At 36.6% G+C, this 27,694-nt stretch overlaps 1 protein-coding gene across 1 annotated transcript in view; it reads left to right on the top strand.

The window, feature by feature from the left end:
* The window catches only part of nrip2 (nuclear receptor interacting protein 2), a 55,008-nt gene extending 33,144 nt beyond the window's left edge, over positions 1-21,864 (top strand). Inside the window, exons 3-6 of the mRNA XM_088646881.1 lie at positions 14,383-14,465; positions 17,324-17,469; positions 18,199-18,251; positions 20,332-21,864. Coding sequence (XP_088503007.1) covers positions 14,383-14,465; positions 17,324-17,469; positions 18,199-18,251; positions 20,332-20,433 — 384 coding nt within the window. The 3' untranslated portion in view covers positions 20,434-21,864. The remainder of the gene's footprint in view (positions 1-14,382; positions 14,466-17,323; positions 17,470-18,198; positions 18,252-20,331) is intronic.
* The last annotated feature ends 5,830 nt before the right edge of the window (positions 21,865-27,694 follow it).

The raw sequence follows: 27,694 nt of genomic DNA, 5'->3' as shown, positions 1-27,694 counted from the left end.
TATAAAGAGACACAGGACACAATGTGGGGACTCCCACCTGGTTGGGATTTCAATCTATCATAGAGCCAAGGAAAGGGGTGATTTAGAGTAGCCAATCAAACCGGAGAGGTGGGGTAATTGCAGCACCTGGCCAGAAGCTATATAAATACAAGGAGACCATGCAAACTCCACCCAGACAGACATCCAAGCTGGGGTGTGAAGTGGCAAAGAAAAAAAAATCAAAACACCACAGTGCTGTTTGGAACAAGTGGTGGTTAGCTTATCTGGAAAATTTTCTTTTTTGAAGACTAACCAACCTTTAAAAATTGTAAATGAGTCCAGAGGTCTCACCAGTGGTCTAGACTCATTCAAGACATCTCATTGAGCTTTTCTGGGAGAAAAAAACATTTTTTTATTCCATATTTATTGAATTATATTCCATATGTTTATGTTTCTCAAAGGTTTTCTTTTGTCACTACAATGAAAAATCACAGCAAACATATTTCACCCTTACAAACGTCAACAGTGGCAGTTTAAATATTGACATTTTTTTATAAAGATACAAGACACCTCATTAAAAAACAATGTATCTCAATTTTTCAGAATTACAATAATATCCATTACTTACTTTAGACAATTAAAAAAATAATTTTAAAATGCAGTCTCTAATAAATACAACTAATTTAAACAGCATAGCCAGTCATACAAAGAATGAAACTGCAACAGTTTTTAGAATACACTGATATCCATCATTAATCAACATTACGTCTCTAATTTCAACTGTTCAACTGAAGCTAATGTTCCACCTTCCTTCAAGACGCAGCTGAAAGTGAGTTTTATACATACAGATGCAGCCATTCAAAATGAGAGGTAAAAACCCGCGGTACAGTAACCAACCCGCAGGGCACTGTAGGGCACCGCAGGGCAAGTGATTGGCTGGCCAAAATGACCGACAGGGGCACTCGTGGTGCATTGGTTGGTAGTGTAAAGATTTAATCATTTAATGTCTTTACTGTGCACATTTCAATCCGCTTAGTTTTGAATATTTATATGGAATTTTACCACTAAAGGGAAATTTTAGTAGCTGAGCATAAAAAGAAGAGGAGCATAACGCATCTGAAGGTCATAAACGATATTAATTTTGGAACATAAACATACAGTATATAGCTGGTCTTGGTACTTTAAAGAAAAAAATACACACCAGTATTCCATTTCTCCCTAAACATTTTAAGCTTCGAAGTCTTTAACTAACGTGATACCGGAGTCAACAAGCATACTTTTAGAATTTGATTAAAAGGGAATATAATATGGAATAGCGTATCTAAAGAATTTAATAACGGTATGATTATATCCGTGTACTGCGACAGGGCTGTGTAGGGCTGCTTCGCCTGCCTGTTCATGCGAACTTTCTTGTAGCCTACTGGTCTAGGTGCGTGACTACCAACTGGCAGGTTGTGTGTTTAAATCCAGCTGGTGCTGGACTTTTCTTTTAACAAACATTTCTTCGAAAAAATAGAATAGCGATATTATGGACAATCAATTGACTTTTATATTTCAAAATATCGCAACATGATCGATATTTGCGATATTTTGAACATATCTTCCCTTCTGACAGCGGTTCCTGCTTCTATTGTGTGTGTGTGTGCAACAGAGTAAATTTTTATAGAGAAATGGAGGCTGGACAGTATGCGTTACAATATAAACATTTATATTGATTTAAATCATGTTCTGATTTAAATCGCAAACGCGTGTTCAATTATGTGTTTTTTAATCATAATCAGGCTAATGCATTTCTACATTTTCTGTATGAACCAGCTTAGAGGTTCATACAGAAAGACAGCTTGTGTTTAAATTGAGTGTAAGGTAATTTATGCTTCTAAAGTCATGGTCAGCATTTATTATTGTACTGTGCTGTAAACTTTTTCTGTGCCTAGTCACATTATTTTATAGCGTTTTTATTGCGTTTTTAAATCCGGTGGCGCTGTGTGTTAGTTTCCTGACTCCCATGTCACATGGTCTGTGATTGAATCCCATGGAACTATGACTTTATTTTTTAACAAACATTTCTTTGAAAAAATGAAATGTTTCCCTTGGTCAGAGATTAAATAAAACCTCACTCGCACCAAACAAATTTATATTTCTAAATATCACAAAATACGTTCATTGTCTTCCAATCGAGTCGAGTTGACATTGGAAGCCTGCCACACCCGGACTGTTAAACCAATGCATTCGCACGTCAAAGCCCATTGAGGGTATTGAGCCAGTATTGGCTTTAGTATTCCCCCCCTCTCCCCTCAATTCAATTCAATTCAAGGTGTTTTATTTGCATGACAGATGGGTACAAGCAGTGTTGGGTATGTATATTGTAACGCTTACGGCAGACAGGCACTGTGTAAGAGCCGGCGCACCAGAGCAGCGCACCGAGGGAGCGTCTGCATTTATAACTTAGTTTTTAAAATTAGTCAAGCAATATGAAGCATCTCCTTTTACTTTTAAGTCCCTTAAATACATTGAGCACAGCTTTCTCACCACTTAAGATTGCTTTTGATACCATCCTTACACAAAGCAGAAGGGAGATCTTAGTGCCTGAGCATAAAAAGAAGAGGAGCATACTGCAACGCGTGTGAAGTCCATAAACGATATTAATTTTGGAACTTAAACATACAGTATATGGCTGGTCTCGGTACTTTAAAGAAAACATACACACCAGTATTCCATTTCTCCCTAAACATTTTAAGCATCGAAGTCTTTAACTAACGCGATACCGGAGTCAACAAGCATACTTTTAGAATTTGATTAAAAGGGAATATAATATGGAATCGCGTATCTAAAGAATTTAATAACGGTATGATTATATCTGTGTACTGCGACAGGGCTGTGTAGGGCTGTTTCGCTTATCACAGTGGGTACCCACATTTACTGTGGGTAAAATGTTACTGGTACCGCATGTTGTAACGCTCGGTATTTTCTCTCTTGGCCTGACTTTTTTTAATGTCTGAGTGTTAGAATCCATGTTGTTGCTGGTAAGGGAACGGTAGGTGCTGTGATTGACACAGTCAAAGCCTTGTACAGAGATACCATTGTAGCTGTTTGACAGTATTTTAGATGCCCTTAGTTAAAAGCATGGGAGGAAGTACTGCCAAGGGGAGGGGAGGGAGCAAGGATTTTTTCTTTGAGTTTGTGAGGTTATTTTTGTTATATTGTGTTTCAGAAAGCAAGAAAATAAAATCTACTGTATGATAAAAAGAGAAAGAGCTGGAGTAGATCCTCAGATCAGTTTGCTACCAGCAATCAAACAAAAAAAATGGAAAGAATTGTCTCCTCCTGATTGGAACCTTTCTTACTGTCTTATAATTTATCAGGCTACCTTTTAATTTCCACTGAGAGAAGGAAGTCACTTGTCATGCAGCTATTTTATTCTTCATTGCACAATATGCTCTAAGTTAGCAAATGAAACATGAACACTTATTGAAATAAATCAAGAATACGATTAACATGAATGTATAAACATCCAAACTATACTTTATTACGTCATGCCTTGGAGTATAGACCCCCAAAGGAATGCCATAGACTCAAACTGCAAAATAAACACATACAGAAAGAAAGTATTTGTATTGTAATTGCAAATCCTGGTACTGTATGAGTGATTGGTATGACTTTCCTCATTACAAATCTCTTATTAGAATTTAAATTTCTCTGTAACTCCAGGTCAGAACAGAGAAAATGTAACTGCCTTAAGGAGTTTACGATTATGAAAAATAGAAGGATAAGCATGATACGTATGTCTTCTGTCATTTTCTAAGTCATGTTACTGAGCACCAAATCTTATTGAGAATATGAATCCATTTAAGGTTTATACCATTAAAGTAACGGTTTATTCCATGCTGAAAATGTTTGTACCAGACTTTTTTGAGGCCTGTTTAATTGTGTCTGAAGTCTGATGTTGTAAATTTTATTGTTAAAAAGATCCATGAAAATGTCACTACTAAAGTTAGCTGGTACTTTGGTATTGTAAGTGGCAAGTAGAGCTCATATTTTAGATTTTGTGTAGTTGCTAGCGTTGAACTGTGTGTTGGATGCACATGAATTGAAGGAATGGGCAAACATAGCTGATGCGGATCCACAGAGCCAGCATATTAAGATGTTTATAATTAGAGGCAATTTGTTTAAATAACTAGGTATGGATACTGATGTGCAAGAGAGGTGGAAAGGCTGTTTCCTTAAGCCAGCACTATAAAATGTTTTATTCTCAGTGAGATGCTGCCATTTCATAGTGGGTTTCTAACACTGTGTATAGTTCCATCCACACAGTGCCTTTACTTCCATCCATTTCTAATCTCTTTATCCAGTACAGAGGATTTGGAGCCTATCCCAGTAAGCGACGGACACAAGGCAGAATACACCCTGGACATAGCGCCAGTCCATCACAGGACAGACAGACACAAACACACACACACCAGGGCCAGTTTTCCCATAAACCAATTAACTGACCAGTATGTTTTGGAGTGCGAGAGGGAGTCATATCACACATATGGAGAAAAACCATGTAACCCAGAGAGAACATGTAAACCCCACACACACAGGATGGCAGGAATTGAACCTAGGACCCCAGTGCTGCAAGATAGCAATGCTAACCACTTCGCCACCATTATAAATGGATGGATATCTTAATCTTTCTAGTTCACAGGTTTGCATGCATAATTTAATTTTGAAAGCCACTGAGACATCAGGTACTACTGTTGTATTTATGAAAAAGAAACAAAACAAAAAACATACTAACAACTGTGCCATCCTACTCCTTAGTTAATACATTTTATTATTCATAAACAGTTAACATTGTTAGCAAAATATTTTGAATTATATTTAACCCTATTTTTTCTTTAGTTTTGTATTTAACTCATTATATGATAGTCAGACTTAATGTATATTTGAACAATGAAAATATATTTTTACAAGATTTTACATTAAGCACTTAAAATTAATATGGTTAATAATAGTAAACTGTAACATGCTGTAACAAGATCGGTTAAACTGCGAAGAAAATGCTTTCAGAGAAAATGTTTCAGGTGTGAAGAATATAGATCTTCAATGCAATTTCAACCAAACCTGTTCCCACACACCCTGCCCCCACTACCATTAGAATATACACAAAGCACTCAAATCTTTCGAGCTAATGATCAGGTGACCCAAGAGAGAGCGAGAGAAACACCAAGGGGTGCGGAACCAGGGAACTATTTACATGGAAAACGGGCGATCTCCCCAGACTGTCCGCCCGTTTCACTGTTACCTGGATACCTCTTTATTTAGAACTCACTAACACTGATTTTTAGTTTAGAAGGATTCAAGTAGGGTTTTAGATGAAAGGCAGCGACCTTAATCAAGCCCAAATCATAATTGAACCCATTCAGAGCCTACATTACATTTTAGCGTTTCATTCTGAGCAGAAGACCCTCACACCTGAAGAAGGGGGAGGTGTCTTTCGCTGGAAATCTCGCTTGCTTCTACTTTACGAGTACAACCCACTCTCTGCTGGAGTGCTGGCTGTGACGAATTAAACCGGTTTCACAGGTTTCAATCACAGACCATGTGACATGGGAGTCAGGAAACTAACACACAGCGCCACCGGATTTGATAACGCCATAAAAACGCTATAAAATAATGTGACTAGGCACAGAACAAGTTTACAGCACAGTACAATAATAAATGCTGACCATGACTTTAGAAGCATAAATTGCCTTACACTCAATTTAAACACAAGCTGTCTTTAGCCCTCTAAGCTGGTTCATACAGAAATGTAGAGATCCAGGCTCAGAACACACAGCTTCATTAGCGAATACATATGCAGGACAACTAGAGAAGACGTTTTACAGAGGATGGATTTTTAGAAACATCCCATCAGTGACATCACTGAAGTCAACTCCTAGGTACTGTAACTGTCGTGTGGATAGTTTCACAAGAATCAAAGGTTTAAGCATCGCTTGTTCTAGATAAAACTGCAAAAAACAAAACAACAACCCATAATGTACTTCTTTGCGGCTCTGTTTGCCCAAATCATATATTCACAATGTGAAATCTAGAAAATAATATTACTTAACCAAAATCCGCAATATGGAAACATAACCTGTGTAATTGTTGATAGATGATGTACTCGTAACATTTTTTCAAGACGAACTACAACATTTAAAAAATGACTTGTATGTACTTGATATCTCTAATCAATCCACGGGTCCCAGCACAAAACGAAACTAAAACGCATACCGTTTCGCGCTTCTTATTAGTTGCTCAAAAGTAATTTGACCGTATGAAATGCATAATATAAACCTAGAAACATATACGTGAGCAGTACTTAAGCACTGTAGTATCGGTGTTAAGACATACCTCTCAAATACTGTAAATCAAGTTAAAAATATCTCAAGACCGATTCTGGTCATAATGAAACCATGTTTCATGTATGTTTTCCGATATTTACCGGTAGCTTGCGGTAGACTGCGTACAGCGTACTGCAAAATAATGCGGTATCGCCCGAGCATTTTGAATGGCTGCATCTGTATGGAGAAGGACATTCATCTAAATCATTTCATAGCCAGAGTATAAAATCTAATTCTTTTTTTCATCTGATTTGGGATGACATCTTTAATTTACACCTCCAAAGTGACTCTTCACCACATGACTCTTATTTTTATTAGCTTTTTGACACCAATACACTTCAAATCAGAACTCAGCAAGAAGTACCATCATTTTTAAAGTTGTCAATCAATTTAATTGTTATTATATTAGTGTTATAATATTATTGTTTTAGTATTAATAATAGAATTATATTGTTATATACAAAATTCAATTTAGCTTTGTATGACCAGAGTACAAAATTTAAAATGCTTTAATAGGATTTTTCCAAAACGTGCAACTGAAAAAACATCCCATTTTATTTTTCTTGGCAAGATTTGAGTTAATAAGCTTTCACTAGTATATTTTAATAAGTTCTTTGCGTGCTCACTATTAAAATTATGTACTCTAAAATTAAGTGACAAGTAGATGTGTCAAAAGTGAATTGATTTATCCGAAGGCAAAATACTATCTGATGTGTGGAAAGAGTACTGGTGCACTTTGGCTGCCATCGCATCATCCAGGTGGATGCTGCACATTGGTGGTGGTGGAGGGAAGTCCCCGTTATCTGTAAAGCACTTTGATTGGAGTGTCCAGAAAAGCACTATACTGTATACTGTACAAGTGTAAGGAATTATTATTGGCAAATATAGACTTAGTTGAATAACCCTAAGGATTATGTGAAATCACATAACATATTTTATAAATAAACATATAATAAACATATTATAAATTGGTATTATTGGTCTTCAAAGTATTCCTCTTACTAAGTTTCTACACAATCTATAGTATATATTTGAATGAGATATTTCTTTAATAATTGGATGATAACCGACTGATAAAGTTATTTTATCTGCTGTTTTGCAACATACAGTACAGTGGTACTAAAATGATTATCACAAAGACTCACATATAGTAAATTAATATAATTCATTTTTCACAACAGTGTTAACCTGTTCATTGTTAACCTTTGTATAAATGGAATTCACAAAGTTTCCAAATTAGTGTCAATGACAGGCAAAATCATCTTGCTCTAACAAGTTCAGTATTTTACAACCTTCATAAAGATTACTGTTATCAAGATAATCGTCTTCAAATTAACATGCATATATTTGCATAATTGGGTGCTAATGGGGGTCCCATTGTCATTGCTTGTATCTGTAAATAATAATCATTGTCAAAGAAAGAAAAATAATTCTTATAATTGCTAATTAAAATCAGCAGGAGGATGAAAAATCTGTCATCTAAAGAGAAAGTGCTTTAATTATGTCAGAATCAGGGGTATTTGTGTAAAAGGAAGAGTATATTTTTAGTTAGAATTCTGTTTGCAGATGCAATGTTCTAGATCAGTGGTTCTCAAACCGCAGGGGTTCCGTAAGCTCTCAAATAGGCTATAAGAAAAACAAAAATTTGCTATCAATGAAAACAAAAAATTGAGTTACGATGGCTTTTCATGGCTCCAAGAAGTCAGAAAAATTCGACATACAGTATCTTCTGAAACGTCATCTTCAAATTCACTCTCTGAATAAATTTCTGTGCTTTCACTCCTAGAGCCAGGGGGTACCTCAAAGGTGTCGGATGAAATTTCCTCTTCCATTTCCACGTCTTCGATCTTGTTTGGAGATACTGTACAAATGTTTGCCATTTCGCCATCCGGCAAATCTCAAAAACTCTCGCAATGAGAGAAAATAGCATGTTACTAGGTAGAAGGATCGCTTAGAAATTGCTGCAACCACGAAAGAAAAATGTGACAAAAAACTTAAGAGACTTCACGTCACAAGAATATGAGAAGTTCATTGACCTAAATGCAGATTCTTTCTTACAAACAGCTTTTAATGAAGAGTTTTGGTGCAGCACCGAAAACGAATATCCAGTACTATCAGAGAAAGCTGTTCTTCTCCCGTATGTGACTACCGATCTGTGTGAAACTGGATTTTCGTCGTACAGTACGTGTCCACAAACACAAAGTATCGCAACTGATCGGATGCAGAGTCGAACATGAGACTGCAACTTATATCCACAACTCCAGCTATTAAAAAAAAACGTAGAAGAGGCAAACTCACTCATCACACTGAGATTGTTCTAGTCCTGCTGGTTCGAAGTAAATGTTGCTTAAAAATTATCAGTACTCTTTTTTAAAAAAACCATGTATTGTTGTCTCACTGTGTTTTACTTAGTCATTTTGCTACAAACGTTTCGTATGTCGTCTGGTTTTATAAATCTATTAGTTTTTTTTTCCTTCGTTAACAATGTAAACAATTAAACGGTTTTCAAACCAGAAGGAAACCCTTCTGGTTTTTTTCTAACTTGGTCAAACCAGTGGTTAGAACTTTGATTCTTTTATTCTTAAAGAGTATTTCAGTGATTAAGCTTTATTGAACTGTAGAGCTTTATTGAATCGTAGACAAGTTATCATGTGATTAATCCATCCATGTTCACTTCCGGTTTTCCTGGTGATGGTCGCGGTGAAGACGGAGCATAACCGGCAAGCAACAAGCGCAAGGCAGGGTACACCCTGGACAGGGCACCACTCCATCGCAGGGCAACTGCAAAACAATCATACTATACATGGGGACAATTTGGAGGCCACAGTAAGGGCTGGGATAACTCCCTACTGTTCTCAAGAAAGGTCTGAGGATCATCGGTTTAATGTCTCATCGGAAAGACAGCACCCACTACAGTATAGTGTCCCCGCTACTATACTGGGGCATTAGGACCCACACAGACCACATGGTGGGTAACCCCCACTGGTCCCACTAATACTGGTCCCAGGAGGTCTCACAACTAGGTACTGTCCAGACTCAGCCCTGCTTAGCTTCAGTGGGTTGCCAGTTGCGAGTTGCGGGGTGATAAGGCTGCTAGCCTAACGTGATTAATAAATGACTAAAATATACTCAATGGGCTCATACAGTGCTTACAATTAAAACAAAAGCAATCGATAGTTTCTTCCGTAATAATTGGCTAAATTGACTCTGAATAGCAGTCCTTGAATGCTTTTTGCAGAACACCGTCATAGCTAATCCTGAAAAGTAAGAAAAAAGGTTGCTGGGGATCAGCGGCATTAGCTTCAACAGAAAAAGGGTTCCGTCATCGAAAACGTTTGAGAACCACTGTTCTAGATGATGAAAAGGAAATGACGGATGTACTAAACCACTATTTCACTCAGAAGCTGACTTTGAAAAAGTCAACAGTATGCCTCAAGCAGCAGAAGGTAGTTTTTTTATTAAAATAAGTTTTCCTTCCAACTGTTGCTTAATAATAATAATAACATCACTTTATTAACCCTTTACAATTTCTTGCATTAGGAATTATCTTTTCACATATCCCAGCTTGCTCTCCATGAGACACACAGACAGGGACAGAGCCTGGGGTCAGAGCACAGGGTCTGCCATTGTATGGCACCACTGGAGCAGCTGGGGTTAAGGGCCTTGCTCAGGAGCCCCATGGAGTAGGATTCTTCTGCCAGCTACAGGATTTGAACTGCAACCTTCTAGCCACAGGTGCAGATCCTTAGCCACAGAGCCACTGCTCCACCTGTGAAGATAGGTGTAGTACCCATGGACTGTAGAACAGCTAAACTAGTGCCGATTCATAAGAATGCTGACAAAGCTGACACACATAATTATAGACTAATAAGTCTGACTTCTGTTACATGCAAATGTTACAGGGTTTAGTGTGCTGAGTGAGTTACAGAAGTGATGCCATCTATCTATGCCTTTGGCATGGTGGAGTACAGGGAGTTGCCCTGTGCATGTTTGGAGTGAATGATTGGGATTATCTTTTAGCTAGGGCATTTGTCACATATGGTTATGGAGAAAAACTGTTAGAACTGGCATATCACCTACATGGGGGTGGCGAAGTGGTTGGTATAGCTGCCTTGCAGTTCTGGGACCCAGGGTTCAATTCCTGACCTGGTGTGCTATCTGTGTGAAGTTTTTATTTCCTCCCTATGTTTGCGTAGGTTTCCTTCAGGTGGTTTGGTTTCGTCTCACAATCCGCATACATACATGTACTGTACTCATAGGTTAATTGGCTTCTGTGAAAATTGGCTGTGGTGTTTGTGTGTGCCTTTGACAGACTGGCTTGGTCTGAATAAGAGATAGCACTTGTGTATCTAAGTTTGAAGAAATAGTCCTGGCAGTTCATCTCCAGGGAACAGAACGCTACAAATTGTACAGAATTAATAAAGCACTATCAGATACTGTAATGTACAGTTAACACCTACCTGTTTACAATATGATAACTTTCAAATTTCAATAAAACTCATCTCGTTATTACAAAACTGAAAACTTGTGTCCCACACCACTCTTCTTAACTCAGAAAATATGAAAATAATAAAAAAAACAACCAGTTACTAAAACATAATCTAAATAAAAGGTAAAATTAAAAAACACAAACATTAGGCTAATTATGTATATTGCTTGCTGTATTTTATTTATTGTTTATTTTAATATATCCTTATCAAAAAAGAATAAATTTACCACAAGAGTGTACATTAATATATAAAATACTGTAATATTTATTGCAAAATCCTTCAATCAAATCTTACATTAATGCTTAAGGGAAAAATTGCTTAAATGCATAATTCCACTGCAAGTGACCTCAATGAATAACAGGGTGTACACTGTACCTTACCATTCATCTACTGTGTGAGTACTGCTAGGCCATGTTTGTGTGCTTTTGAGATGGCTAGAGAATATACAGATGCATGTATACACATATTGGTACATGTAAGCACCTATCTTTTTACAGATTATTCTAATACACTAGTAACTCCTGATAATTTCACAGACAATGATAATGAATGCTGTTTTTTCACAACACTTAAAAAGATGCAGGAAAACTGCATTGTTGAGCAACTCTGATTAATATATCTTGTCACAATGTTCCTAGAATGTATTTCTTTCATTGGTTCTTTATATGATGCATGAGGATATTTCTTATGAAAGTTTACAAGGGATTTTCTGCCCCATCAGTTTGCATCTGCATTCTGACAACAGCAACACTGGCAGCTGGAAGAGATATATCAGCACTGAACTGGAGGGAACCACAATTAAAACTGACCTTTGATGAACAGTTGGATTCTCCAGTTGGATCATTTCTGGAGGGCATTTGAAATTGATCAGCTGCCTAAAACCCAAGACACCAGTGCTTTACAACACAACAGAGAAGTCACAGCCATTAATTTACGGATATTTAGAGCATCTCAACAAAACCAATTCCCCTCTTACATATTTTTGTCTGTTACAACTTGGCCATCCCCAGGCTAATCTTGAGCCTCAAGCACTTTTAAAATAACAACTGGAATTGAACATTGTCAGTATTCAGCAGTGAATCAGATTGAAAAGTGAGAAATGTTCAAATTCAGGGTGGATAACGAGCAAAGTTATTTGAGATTATAAAGCCCTGTAACATTTACAGTACATCCGGGTTCAATGTATTGTGTGAAATGTATAAGGGGAGGGGTTCAGAGTTTTTTGCTCCACAGCAGAATTTCTCTAAATTTCTAGCAAGGTTCAGTAAAAGTACTGTATAAAAAAGACAATCATGAGAAAAATACATGAATTAAAAAAAATCATTTTATCCATTCAGGAATTTAAAGTGTCCATCAACTGAACCTTCACAAGAGAGATGAGAACTGTTCAGACTGGCCTCTGGAATATGCACTCTCAACCCCATCCTTAACTGACTGAGCCATTTGAGAAGGCAACCCCATCCAACTCTCAAAAATCTTTACCTTTCCCTTTTCATAAAATACTCTGCACACAACATGCTGAGAGGTGAAAGTGTGAATTATATTGTAAAGCTCTGCTAGCCCCAGGCAGAAACCTGCCTCATTCTTTACTGAAACAAAATTGAGTTTAAAATGATACAACTGCCACCAGCTGCACGTTTCACACATTTTATTATTCTCAAAGTGCAAAGTATTTTTCACATCATGTCAGCGTATTGCTTTTTCTTAGCAGTTGCTCGTGCCCTCTGGTGCTTCTCAGTAAATAGAAGGAATTTTTAAGCATGTCAATGAAATTTTTCCAATGTTAGGGCCCAGACAAGTTACTCTAACCTCTGGGATTACTTTAACTTGTGTTTGCAGCATAGTAACTTTATCTAAGTATTTATTTATAAATGTATTTTATAAATATGTGCCATATACTGCCCAGCAAAAATATTCCATAATAACCCTCTTCATATCGTTATGATATATACTGTATACTGTATACTGTATGATTGCAAATGCCACTTAAAGGTTTCAATTCCAATTTAATGGTAAAACAGATGTACAGTAGATATATGGGACCACTCAAGAAATGGTCAACTTTGGCTGTATACCCTTGCAAGTTTTTAAATTAGCCAGGTTTGTTGTTGCATCAGCTATGCATGAGAGCCACCCCTAATCATGGCTCTTTTGAGGCCTAGTCTGCCTGCATCTTATAATCATGTTATCAAATTCTGAGCCATTTCTATCAGATAAGATCACTTTATTAGCCATATACAATTTCTTGTATTCAGAACTCATCTTTTCACATTGCCTTGCTCAGGGGTTCAACAGAGTACTCCTCTGCCAGCCATAGGATTTGAACCAGTAACCTTCCACCCACAGGCACAGATCCTTAGCCACAGAGCCACTGCTCCACCCTATTCCTGTACCTTTGGCTTATTATTATGGTAGGGCAGGGTCTATAACTGGAGTGAAGCATTGTGCAACTTTCGCTTTACTGTTTTTCAACTCGGCAGTATAAGAAACACAAATGATAAATTACAAGCGTTTTGCTCAGCAATAATTTATTTACCATTCCAATGCAGATTTATATTTATATTGCACGATTCACAAAGTAGTTTCCTTACCTATGCGTACCCCACACCCATATTTAATATGTATTCACATTTTCTTACTTTAGGCATTGCAGTCTATAAAAAAATAATAAAAATGATTTTACATATGGCTTCACATATTTTTTTAGATTAGAGAAAAAGTACTTCTCCAGGAAAAGCTGTTTGTACAAACTTGACACACACTGAAAACGGAGGTCTTCACTCCCTTTATAACCACTATTAAACATTGGTAATGGCCCCATTTCTATATACATGACTGTTCGTATACAAAATAGAATAGTGTTTAAAAAATGGCTCTGTGTGCTACTGATCCGCACTGCAGAATGGGTTGTGTGACAGGAAGAAGGCTGAGTCTTTAGAAGAACTGTTTATCAGAGCTTGATCATGTCGTGATGGAGTCCCTGCTGCGGTGCAGCGTGCCTGTAAGGTCTTTTCCATTGCTTTAGAAAAACCACTCAGCTACTGCATTTTCTTGAGCTGCTGTACAACTGATTGTCACGGTGAGTCCAGGACCCCACCCCTCCCCCTGCACACATAAACAAAGCCTAAAGCAAAGCAGCTGAGATGCATGGAGGAGATGAAAATAAATGCCTGTCTGAAAATCACTGGAAAGTGAAAGCCTACCAAAAGACAGCAAGCCAAGATACATGTTGAGAAAAAAAAAACTGAGCTTCAGCATTAAGTATCTGTCATTTGCTAATTATAAACTTAATACAATTTAAAATGACATTTTTTATCAAGAACAGCAGTGCTGAGTGATCAGATAATTCCTCATTTCCAGACTGAAATAAAGGAGACAGTTTGACCCTTGATGACTGGAGTTTGAGACCCCTTACAAACATGTTTTTTGTTAACACCCCAACCTTCCTCATCATACTAAATTCAACCCAACTACTGTCTGTGTCAGTAAAGCAGGCCACATGTAGGCCTTTTACTCACTCTACCATTGTCTCTGTTTCCCTATAGTGCTGTGACAAGGAGCTGAAGGCAACAATCAACACAGGCCACCAGCACAACTTTATATCCCAGAGCTGCTGCAGACAGCTGGGGTGAGTTTGGGCTCCTCTTCAGCAATGAGGTGCTTGAACACTGTAGTGTCCTGGGAACAGAATTAACTAATTTCAGTTCACATGGTCTCAATGTGCAGCACTTGACCTTAAGCTGGGAGTTTAAAAGTTAGGGTTTGAAAATATGTACAAAAATGCATGTTTCAATTTGGCTTCTGCCACAAAAAGTTCTCTCAAATGTATTCATGATGTATTCATCTCGGGCTTCATTGAACCCCACCTTCCTACCAAATTCTGAATGATAGCAATTCAACCCACACAGCTTCACACCATGGTGTTTACTGTGGTGTAAAGAATGGCTAGCATGAAGTCACAGAAATACTGTAACAGGTCAGGAAAGTGAAAGGTGTGTTTTTTTAGTTTTCTTTTTTTGTTTTAATAGTAATGATATATTTAATATAAGTGTGTGTTTATGACTAATTGATGATTAATAGGGGGTATAATATGATTTGGTGTGAGATATGTCAGTCCAAAACAACAACAACACAACATAACAACCACCACCAACAGAGAGGTTACAACAAGCGATATGAGGAACATATCATATGAAAGCTATGTTAAAATAAACATATTAGGCTGCATATTGAAGCAGTGATCACAGCACTGGAGCACTGGGTTCAGAAATGGACCTGTGTAGAAATTGTATTTTCTCCCCATGTTTGCGTGGCTTTGCTGTGGGTGTTCCAGTTTCACTGGTAGGTTAATTGACTTCTGGGAAAATTGTATGAGAGAGTGAGTGTGTGTGTGTGTTTGACTGGTGTACCATTCAGGATCTATCCTGTTTTGCATCTGTTGTATCTATGACCTATACCTAAAATTTGTAATCATTGACAATCTCTGCAGTCTGATCATTTAGAACAATGAAGCGGGAATTACATTTCTCTTAAAACCGATTATATAATTTTTTTGGTATCCAAAACATTTAACTCCAAAGAGAACTCATTGCACCATTTAATAAAATAATTAAATATTAAAATTTAAAATTTAAAAATGTATTATTTTACATAAGAAATCTGTCTGTGTGTTTGTCCTTACAATCATAAGTATACAAAATGTAGAAAACAGTGTACAGAATGTTCACTTCTATTGGATAGTCCTTGTACATGAGATTATTTTACCACTTTTAAACTGTTTGTTAAAAAATCTCAAATACATCTCTTCAAGTTGCCATTCAATATGACATTTTTTGAGTGTTTGAATCATTTGAATAGGTGTTTATATACAGGTATGTTTGACAAAGTGAGTATTGTATTGTCTACTCCTCCCTTTCCCTGTGTGTAGACTGCTGGGGATCAGTAAGGTCCTGTGTGTCCTTAATAACATATTGCTTCATTATTCTCTCCAGACTCTGCATAGGTATAAATGTGAGAACCATTGACCTGTAGTTGTTAAGTTTAACTTGGTCTTGCAGTTTTTGGGATGGGATAATAACACATTTGGGAAAATGTGGTGTTTAATATGAACTCAAACAGGTACTGTAACCATTATGATATATATTATATTTAGATTGGACTTTAAATAGGCAAAGGTTTGTTTTTTTCATTTTTATCTGGTACAAGCTGAATTTGTATAACTTGTTTCAGAGCTAAAAACTATCTCCTCGATGTCCTTATGAACAAGGACAGGAGAGAAAGAAATACAGTACCCTAATGGTCTAAGTGATTCTGATGACAAATGAAGTAAAAACTGGGAAAGAAAATGAATGAATATTGTGTGAAGGGCACTCCTTAATCAGGAATGTAAGAAATTGGTTCTTCAGTGCAGCAAGGGGCTGATTCCTTTCTGTCCATCATGTCTGAGAAACTAGCATGAATAGTTAAAATTAAAAGATTGAACAAGTTAACTTATCTTGTATTTTTCACAAGATTCCAGATGCCTATTGTCCACACACATATTGTCACCCCAAAATCATGTTTATCTTCCTCAGCTGCCAGTTCATTCCTTCACTTTCACATAAATTAGTTTCCCCAAAGAGGAGAATGGTAATTTATTGTTTATCATATTACTATGGGGAGTGTATCTTGGTTACTGTCTGGCCTTGGTTTTTCTAGTAAAAACCCTTTTATTCAGTCAGAAAATTGCATATATTTATGACACTGTCATTAACAAAAAGGAAGATTATAAAACAGCACTGAGAACATTGGAGGAGGACGTCATGTAGTCTAAAGCCAAACTATGGGGATGAAACCAAACTACAGAATCTCTCATGAACATGGAACCAAAAAAGCTCTCTAATTGTCTGTTCCACCTGTGTCCTGCTTAATGGTTTTGATTACTGCACATTTGTGGCTTTATCAGATTGCTTTGAGAATGTCTGGAATACTTGGTAAGGTTGGGTTTAACCTGCTTGGTTAATGGTTAGCCTACTAGCCATAGGTTAAGGAGGCTCGAACCCCATTTAGAAGGACTGAACCAAGGGGCAGCTGCAAGGTGCAGATGGGGTGATGACGGGATGCCTCACATGAATGAGAAGGGAAGTGTTTGTGTTCGATATACTGTACGGTATATAGCTAATTTAGTAATGATGGTGATTTCATAATGATGGTGATACAGCTGGGTGTAATTGATTTGACACTGTTATTCCTCCCAAATGTCAGGTAATAAACTTCATTTTATTTTCAAATAATTATTTGTGTGCTTAAAATTGGATATTAGTGAGGAAATATTGGAAATTCCTGATAGAAATGTTGATACTGTACTGTATGTTATTTTTGATTGGTGCAGATGTAAACCCAGCACTATAAAATATAGTCATCAGGAGGGAAAACGTCTCCAGAACAAATAAAACATCTAAAACATCTTTTTGTCTAGCACTGAAGGCTAGTTCTTTCTGTTTACAGGCTGAGGAGCACCCAGGAGAGTGGCAGCCATGACCGATCAGACTCAGGTCTCGGCCTGTCTTCTGGGATGACACTTGCTGGAGTGGTGGAGAATCTTGAGCTCCAGCTGGGCAAGGAGAAAGTGGAGTGTTCAGCACATGTCGTGGGTAAGAAAGAGAAAGCAAATGGCAACACATATTCAAATGACAGTACTGTGGCTTCTCCAATGTTGCCACTTTAATCCATGTTAATCAATTTTACTGTGTTAAAATTCAATTTAACTGCTACTATTTTATAGCCCCTTTCAGTTATAGCAGCAAAAAGACAGTACTGTTATGCATGATATCCTGTTATATACTGTATGATGTGTGTTTGTAGGAAGAACAAGACAACCATAATAGACTGGAGATTCAAAGTCACAAGGAAATGCTTTTGTTAAAATCAGTTTTAGAGACACTCCAGGCAATAACGATAAAGTGAAGGTATTTAAGGTAAAAGCTAGGATTGCCATGGCACCAAAAATAGGTCACATTCAATAAAAGCAGCATACAAAAGAATTTATTCTTTAACATTAAAACTTTATGGGCTTCCTCAGTACATCAGCCCTAACCAGTAAGGTGTTACATGAAGTTAATCTCCACTGGATTTCTAAAATACAAAACTGATAAAAATGTTGCTTTTTAAAATAGTTTTCTGTAAACATAATGTAGCAAACCACAGTGAATTATTTAATTTAAGCCCTCTGTCACAAAATAATAACCAACTGCTGTGGTCTAAATTGGCTCCTGATCTGTCAAGTGTTTAAAAAGCCATTAGAAAACATTTTAGTGGGTTTCTAATGGCTATTGTTCTTTAAAGAATTAACTTTATTCTTCGGTTTTTTTTCTCTTTTTTAGAGGACGACACGTTTGAGCTGTGCCTGGGATTGCAGACTCTGTTAAACCTCAAAGTAAATGAAGAGGTCTTCTTTTTGTTCAAAACCTGTTTCTTCTTCCTTTAATGAAAGCACTTCAAAGTACTCTGTAATCTTCTGAGTTCATTAGCTTGGCAACGTGATCTGATAAATGTTCACTGGATTAAAAAGAGTACAGTCCATACAGGAACTGAATGAGGAGGTCTGTCTTAAAAAAAGACCAAGTATTTGAGTACAGTACTTGAATATTTATACTTGGCTTCCTGGGTGGGGTCACATAAGGAAAAGTTATGGATGCTAAAAGCTCTTCAGCTGAAGAACAGGAATTTCACAGTGGCCAACATTGAAGTTCTCAGCAGTCCTTAAATATTTTTCATATTCAAGAACCTTTAATTTTTAAAGAAAAAATATTTTGAAAATATTTTAATCAAAAAAGAACATTAATTTTAATTTAAAAAATCTCTTCAGATCCCAGATCTCTTCAGTAAGCCTCACAACCTCAAAAATAGAGAGCAATCTGAAAATATTGCTTTATATGTAGAAGTTCCCCTGAGATACACCTTCTCTCAACCAGTGTAACTGGGGCAAGCCTAAGCAGTCTTTCCATAATTTGAAGTGCTTCATTGCTCTAATCAACCATTTTGTATCCAGAAACCTTGATAGAAATACAGTAATTGAATATCTGATTATCTGGGCTCTAAATATTCCCCAGTGTGCTTCTCCCTTTTTTCAGTAGTATATTTTTTCACTACCTATGGTCCAATAAGCTGAAAAGCACTTCATATTGTTGTTTGCAGACTTCGACTGGTAATGTTTTTTTAGATTTTTTGCTGCTTTTTACAGCATTCCAGCAAGATCAAGGCAATGCCAGGCCTGCAGTGACAAATCATACTGTAGTGTGTAATGGTATAGTAAAATATTTTTCTTCTTTCATGGACATTAAGCAAACTTTCCGCAGAAGAATTTAAATTGTTAACAAGGGCAGTCAAGAACACAATGAGTGAGGATAGTAAAGTTGCAGATTTGTTATTGCTAAAACAAAATCAGAATTACTGCAAAGACATGACTGTATTTACTGTATTGGAAAGTTTACCAGACCTTGTTAGTATTGTAAATAACAAAGTCTTTACAAATATAGGCTTATCATACACTTTTTGTTAGAGTTATCATTAATTATGAATACAACATTTTCTACACACAAAAATGTTACATTCATGTTTACTGAAAGCTTGGGATCTCAAAGCATTAGTCATTCTATTCTACCAAGACACAAAGTAGGTAGACCATAAAAGCAGGAAACAGGAAAGGGAAATAACTTTTTTTGTGAGAATCTCTTTGGAATATTGAAACTTTTATTAAATATTTTACTTACATGGATTTCACCTTTATACTGAGGTTTCAGTTGATATTTTATAAAATAATTCAAAAAGACACTGCCCAATATCATGTGTTCTCATTCCCAAATTTTACCAAATGCCTCTGGAATAGGCTCCAGTTTGCCAGCCCTGTAATAGAATGCAAGGTTGGACAGTGCCTGTGACAATACTTCTGGACATTCCAGTGCAGCTGAACACAGACAATACCAGGCTTACCAGTACTACAGCAGCAAAACTTTCATTTATTTAGACTATTCGGTTCAATTAATTTCAGCCAAAGTAGTTTCTCAGTAAGGAAGGACAGAAGGAGTCTTGAATTCAACTTGTTTCATTTTATAGTTTACATATACAGTACCATTTTTCACTGATGAGGCACAGAAATAAATAAAGTACAGGGTGGGTGCTAGCCTTTTCACACAGGGATGTTGGATGTGCTTGATTAAAATAAATGAACCAAGCACCAAACTTTGGTGTTATTTGTTCACTTAGAATCCCTTTATATATCACTAGGACCCACATTTAAGCTCTGATACCATTCAGAGGCAAAATATGCAAAAATTCAGAAAATCTGAATACTTTTGCACAGACCTGTATATTGGATTCAGGTATTAACAATGTCATTGTGCTTGGTTCAGAAACACTGACACTCATGTACTGTAATGTACTTGACTGGAAGGAAGGAAGACAGCTGTCATTTTGCTAAGAAGAGTATGTTTTTTCTTTTCTTCCTTATGTTGCAGTGCTGTCTGGACTTGCACATGGGAGTCCTGAAGCTGAGTGAGTCCGATGTGGAGTTACCTTTCCTTGAGAGCCCCAGAGAAGATCACAATGACATCATCTGACCCGGCAGAGCTGTTAGCTTCCTCTTTCATTCTGAGTCGGTGGCATCAAAACAATGAAAAAGGGCCTTACTTTCCATAGCAGAGTTGCAGTCCATCCCACGACATGACCACCAGGCCACATCTGTCTAATTGTCTTCTAAATGTTGAATGTGGCAGGATACAACTTTCTTGTTTTAGCTTTTTTATGGAAGGCCATAAAGATCTGGGTGGATGAAGCTATTACTCAAATACATCTGTACCGTGCACACACATAGGCACACACAAAAGAAAAAACAGAGCAGCGTGACAGTTGTTCAAGTTATCTCCTCTCTAGCAACCTGACCGTGGAAAATAATCTCATCCACTCTTGGGCAGTTAGTGGATGTGCTGTCAGTCTTTCTGAATTGTACTTCTACAATACCTCTGTTTTACAGTCTTGCAATACAGCCTTGTAAGAGAGTATGACAGCCAGCTAGAGCTGCAGGTTACGAATAAGGATGATAGTAATATTCCCAGGGAAAAGTTTTCTAAAATGCAAGCAATGACCAATGACAGATTTCCTATTTAGCCAAGAAAGTTATGTATAGTTTGTTTATAATGCCCTGTCCCACTAAATGGTGGCCTGAAAGACAACTATGCTTTCTGAGGATCATTTTAAGCTTCCTGCTTTTGAATCTGGGTATGTCTACATGTGGGTGTGCTTATGGGTGTGTGACTTATGCTCCCGTTTTGTTATAATCATTTCACACGGGAAAAAAAATGTTGCTGTGTTTATTCCACATCTGTGCATTCCAGAATCAATCTAGCTTGGCTGCCAGGCAATGGCCTCATGTGTTTTCCTTGCTGTCCTTCAGGGGATATTAATCAAGCTGAGCGGATGCTCCATTTTGTACCAAGGCACTGGCAGGGTTTCATTCTGGGAAACTGTTGTTTGTATTTGGCCAGCTTCATTTTTTTATCCTTGCCTTGGATAGGATCCTTGCCCATTCTATCCTTAAATCAACTCATTTATAAATTCTTTCTACTGTTGCAGAGCACCTGTGAAGAGTCAATATGTCTGTCTGTGACTGTGCGCTCCATAGGTATTTTTGGCATGTATACCGTATGTTTCTATTCGGCAGTTTTATGTTATCAAGCTCCATCAGCCATGTCGGTCTTTTTTTCTGCCTTGAGATGACATGGAAATAATCTGGTCTGTGTTCAATCGCAGTTTTGTAGCTGTATGCGCTCCACATCCTGGTTTGTTTTCATGGTAGGTAGTCTACAGAGTGTTAGTTGAATTAGCCTTTGCATACTTCCTCTTTTGTCATATTAAAAAGTTGATGTACTCTTTCTGAAGTTCTGTAAAATAAGTGTCTGGAACGAAGAGACTGGTGCTTGAAAGAAATTTATTTTTTGTGTTTATGGAACAGTATTTTATCTGCCTAATAAAATATGTATTCTGGCTATAAATGTCTTATTTTATTGCACATAAGAGAATGAATGGCTGACTGATGCATAAAGGAAAACACTACATGCAGAGAAAGTGATATTTTGTTTAGTTTGGGCGTTTGTGTGGGCATTAACAATCTTTATAAAAGGCAAATAAAGGGTTAACACCCCTAGAGGTAAAAGTAAATGCGTTATGTATTGCAAAACACTATCCATCTTGGAGTTTATAGTGAAAACGCAAGTTTGAAAGTGTGAAAACGCAAGGATGATATCAGCCAAGTTCTTGAGTGGGGTGTCCAGAAAAGCGCTAAGTAAGTGTAAGCAATTATTAATTATTAATTATTATTATCTCCTTCACATTAGTCTTTTACATCTCTCCTCCACCCCATCTCCACCTCTGCAGCTTCCCCTTGGTCTCTCTTCATGCTGGGAGCTCTAGCCTCCTCGTCCAGTGGCCAGGTGGTTAACCCTCAGCCAAGTGGGTAAAGACAAACTACTGTAACTTTAAACATTGAATAAACCTGAATAAATATGCCTAATTCCCGGCTGTTGTCATTCTTAGTGAACTGTAAATTAAGAAAACCCTTATTCTGACTATAGTCTGAAGCATACCTTTCAGACATAGTCTGACATAAGTCCCCCAGCCCTAAGAGCCAGAATCCAAAAGGTTTGCTAGGTCTCTTTAACAGATAACAGACCTTTAAAACCTATTATACTGGCACAATTAAGCTAATGATCAGCTCAATTATGTCATTGAGAACAGAGGTGGAGTAAACATCGGCAGACACTGTGGCTCTCCAGGACTGCAGCTGTCCAGCACTGCCCTAGGGTTAGAGGTGTGTAATATTTTAGAACCATTGTTAACAGCTTTAGTATATGTTAATTTATTATTTGTAGACAGTTTCTAACAGACAAATACAGTACATAAACTGAAGTGTTATCACCCTTTCCACCACTATGAAAACATACCAGATTTACCAAGCAATCTCTAGAAAAATGCAACCAATAAACATTTCCTTATAACAAGGGTAAAAACTGGCCTAAGCTACATGTCTGGTGTCTTAGCTGAGAAAAATTAGTTAACTTTGTCCAGCATTTTCCAAGCAGTGACACATTATTGTCTCAGGAGAACCAGAGATGGAGTTGGAATTAATCCATTTCCTCAGTAACATGTATAACTTCACAAACATCTACAGGGTCTCACTACAATGGGGGTTATGCAATTACAGTATGTAGTGACCAAATTAATAATATCCATATATGAGTGAAGAATATAAATGTAGAAGAACAAGTAATAGGTTTATTCCATGCTGAAAAGAGAAGAAAGAAAACACGTTTCGGCCATGGAGCCTTCTTTAGGTGTCTGAAGGTCTTGAGGTTGTGTTTTATTTCTTCTCTTTTCAGCATGGAATAAACCTATTATTTGTTCCTTTGCAGCCAATGCATGCTGATGCACCTACCCACCTGAACTAGTATAAATGTAGAATATAAATATCTTTGATGAACAGCAACTGAGCATCAGATGAGATAAAGACCTTAATACACATTCTCTGCCTTCATCTTAAGCTAAGTATTTCTCTGGAAATGTGATTTTATTTTGTTGCCGTCTGACCCTTTTTTGTTTCATGCTAATTTTTTTCTTCATTCATTTTTTCAATGTGTAAAAGACATTTGAGTCTATATACTGTCAGACAAGGAGGCAAACTCCGAAAATACTGATTAAAAGATTAAACGTGTAACTAACTTGAATGGCCATGTTATTTTCAGGTTGACACAGTTTTCTCTATTGAGACCTGAAGCATGTTAGTATGGTTAATGGGCATGTTAGTATGGTTACAGTCTGCTTTTCCTGCTACCACATGTGTTTTTGCTTTCATATTACTGGTGATGAAACATGAAAGAAAACAAATTTGCAGTGAATTGCAAACATTAATATTCAGCTACATTATAATTAGGGTACCAGTGAAACACGAATGAAAAAATGACTGGTGTCATAGGTAAGCACTGAGAAGACTAATTAAGACTAGTGGCAAAAGCCTATGATTAAAAAGTGGTAAATATATTACCTGTCTAGTTAAATCTGGTTACTAATTAAGGTATTACAGTACATCAATTTTGGGGCTTTTAATTATAAAAGTGTTAATAAGTTTAAATTGAATATAATCAAAACATTTACAGCACAAGGTAAGAATCAGCAGCTCTGTCATTATGAGCCAAAGGACCAAGTACCCACCACAGAAAAGTTAAACAAAAAGTTCAATAAACTCTCCAAAAACAAAACAAGTAAAATTTCTTACATGTATTTAAGTTACACTACATTATTATTTTACATTTCGGACTACATACTGTAAAATGTCTACGAAAGACAACAACACATATTGGCACTTGAGTATTAACTTCTTGGGCCTGCCTGGGGAAAGCAATGGCCTGTCACTCTGTGCCCCTTAACAGAGGTCTTGCAGTGCATTCCTGAAGCTGAGCATGAATTTGTGGGGTAGCTTACTTCTGCATTTGAGTGAGGGAAGCATGCATTTATAAAATTAATACTGCTGTACAGTATATTTGTTACAATTCATTTTCTTGTAAACTTCAAAAATATTAATGCAGTATTAAGGCTCTGATCAGCCAATCAATTGTTTAATTAATTAATAGTTGTCTCTAAGTCAGGTCGACTCGTGGTAAGTTTGTTTAATACGTAATTCTGTACTGTAAAGCTTTGCCATACAGTACCTTCAATTTAACATTCATGTTAAGTTGTTTAATTAATCTTTAAAATAAGTCAATGATTGTTGTACATTTTTTGTTATCTTATCATTATAGTGACCTTTTTCACCACTTCAAATTTAATCATTCCACTTTTTAACTAGTTTTGGGTATGTCAGTTTGACAGATGTGTCTTTAAGTTTTTCTCACATGTAAGAACCGTGCGAATGTTAAGTTGATGCAGACTGTGGTAAATTTTGAATAATGAGACTGAATGAATACTGAATGTTTAAAGATTCATTCTTGTATGACTTAAAGTCCTCTCTCACCCTTAAAAAACACCTCCTCCTCATTGGCTTTTATACTGTATATGCTGTTATGAGGAGTATTTCAATTTTTTTAAATTACATTTCTGCCTATACAGTACATTGTTTTTTTAAATTACTTTTAAACAATCACATTGCTATTGAACTCACATACTGTCAGGACACAGTTTTAATAATCTGTGAACATATTCAAGGTTAAAAAATGATAATGTCATTTGTAGCCACAAATCCAGAGGTTTGCCATAATAGTAATCTACTACAAATGACATGGATTATTCAACACAAATTGCTTTGTCCTTCCATAATGAAAAGAGTAGTCTCAGTCTGACCAAACATCATATTAGACATTAAGATTATCAAAATTGCAATCAATATCTGTGTCACAAATGGATATAGGTGGGGAAAAACTGATAGTTATAATAAAAAAATGAAAGTCATCTTGGATTTTTGAAGTCTGACATTTTCTTCTTAATAAATATTTCACGACAGTACTGTAGGTTTTTACCAGGTTTGATTCTTGTGACACTACTGGAAAAATAATCATATGCACTATTCACCCAAAGACAGTGATCATGTAACATTTTCGAAGCAGGACATATTTTATCTATCTTTTGTTGATGACTAAATGTCTTATGAAAAAGTAAAAAAACACAAGATTTCTTTAGCAGATGTGGATGCCGATGTTCCCACAAAGAAGTGGCTGACCTAAGCTGGCCTGTAGCTCATTGCGTGGTTCATATCCCATGCCCCCTTTGGTGCCCATTCACGCTGCCAGATGGAAATAAGAGCATCTCAGACACAGATGGTTTACACAAATTATGGACCCTCAGGAAGGAATCTAAACACATTAGGTCTGCCTCCAAATATACTAGCTATGGCCCAGTGCCAACATACTAGAAATATTATTAGATTTGTGACCTTTTTATAGCTTTATCTCACGATATGAATTTTATTTTGTCTGGACAGGAAGTCAAAAGCCTCAGCATTACAAAGATAAAAATATTCATTAATTGTATTCTGCCTTTGGTTTTTTGTCATTCTAAAAATTAATGAATTGTATTTTTTTACAAGTACACATATTCTCATACTCCTTCAGGGCCAAATGTAATTTATCACACTGCAAGCCCTGTTGAACCTACAGCAGGGATAGATCACCGAGTTACAGACTGCAAGCTCACAGGCACACATCAAGTCACATACTTGCCTCGCAAACACACAGATTTGCAAAAGAAATGCCCCCTTTCTGAGAATGTTGTTTTGTTCTGTTCTATTGCAAAAGAAAGGAGAAACAACATAAGGATATTATAATGTGTTATACAGACTGGGAATACAAGACACAGTGAATTAAATACATTTAAAGCCATAGGAAAATATAGTGCAAGTTTATTTTTGTACACTCTAGATATATCAATATAAGATATGGATACAGATAAGATATAGATACATACAGTATAAGATAAAACAGATTAAATTAAATGGAAGAATCTGTATTAATTGCTTCAAAATATGCAGTATTCAACATTTGACATCTCCTGGGTGTCATTATAATGGAAAATTACATTGAAAATGCTTCCTGCTGTGTCACAGGTCATTTTATATTCCATTTGAATAAATAAAATCACACTTGAAACGTGGCATTACAACTTCTTACTATAGGCTATAACTTACTGTACCTGTAGTTTGCACAAGGAAATCTTAATTATTCAGCTGCACCACATTTTGTTTTGGTCTCTGCACTTTGAACATGATGAAAGGAGGTAGAAATTACTTTATAGCCTTTTCCTGTATTAACTGGTTCCTGTCTGAGAGATTAACCTTTATTACACAGTACTTTACAAACCAATTTTTTCCTCCCTTTTGATTAAACCAAAGGTCTTCACCATGAAAATTGTGAACCTGATAATTTGACAGTTAGTGGGATCTCCTTTTACCACCTTGATTTCAGCAGAAGAACATATTTCCCTTTCCTCTGGACACATCACCATCAATTTAAAATATCTAGTATTTATTTTAGGAAAGCCTTGACTCTTGGTTCTGCTGTCTTTTTATTGTTCAAGGCCTGAAGAGGAGATGTTATGAGAGTAGGCTGTGGGAATGCCGGAGAAGAGTCTTGATTTATTTTACTGGCTGTATCTACAGTATGTGTGCAAATTAAAAATGTCCAGCTATCAATATCCAAAGTTCCCTTTTCTGTCAATAAGAATAAAAGCATATAGAAATGCTTTTGCAGCACTGAAAGGTGGTATGACACATGCTGTTCCAGTCCCCTGAGGTGTTATACAGATGCAGCCATTCAAAACAAGCAGGCGATACCGCGTTAAAACGCGGTGCGCTTGTCGCAGTATAACTCAATTTCCCATAATACCGCAGGATACCGCAAGTAAAATAATAGAATCTGGAATTTCTGCCAGGTGGAGCTAATAAAGCTCAACCTCTCATATACAGCGTTTGAGCTGTCGCCATCAAAGTCTTTACCGAAGATATTACTAATGGTATTAATAATGAATGACCTTGGACAAGCTGTAAACTCAAAGTATTACCCTGGTCCACATTCTTTGCAACCGTCTTTGTAAATGGAAATATTTTATTTTTTCATTGACTATCTTTGTAAATTAAAAGACTTTATTTTTTCATTAACAAAAAGTAGCACCACAGCATTTCGTTGATCCAATCACGCATTTGTTTCCAATCATGCAAAGCAATTCTTGAGAATCTCCGATTCACCATGCCTTTCACATGCTCATAAAAGATATTGATTTAGGAACATAAACATATTACTGTATGTAAACTGTACTGTATATGTATATGTATATGTATATGTA

Source organism: Lepisosteus platostomus, chromosome 9 (assembly GCF_059453375.1).
Source record: "Lepisosteus platostomus isolate fLepPlt1 chromosome 9, fLepPlt1.hap1, whole genome shotgun sequence".
Classification (NCBI taxonomy): domain Eukaryota; kingdom Metazoa; phylum Chordata; class Actinopteri; order Semionotiformes; family Lepisosteidae; genus Lepisosteus; species Lepisosteus platostomus.
The sequence above is the reverse complement of the archived record's forward strand: the minus strand, read 5'-3'. Positions and strand labels throughout refer to the sequence as shown.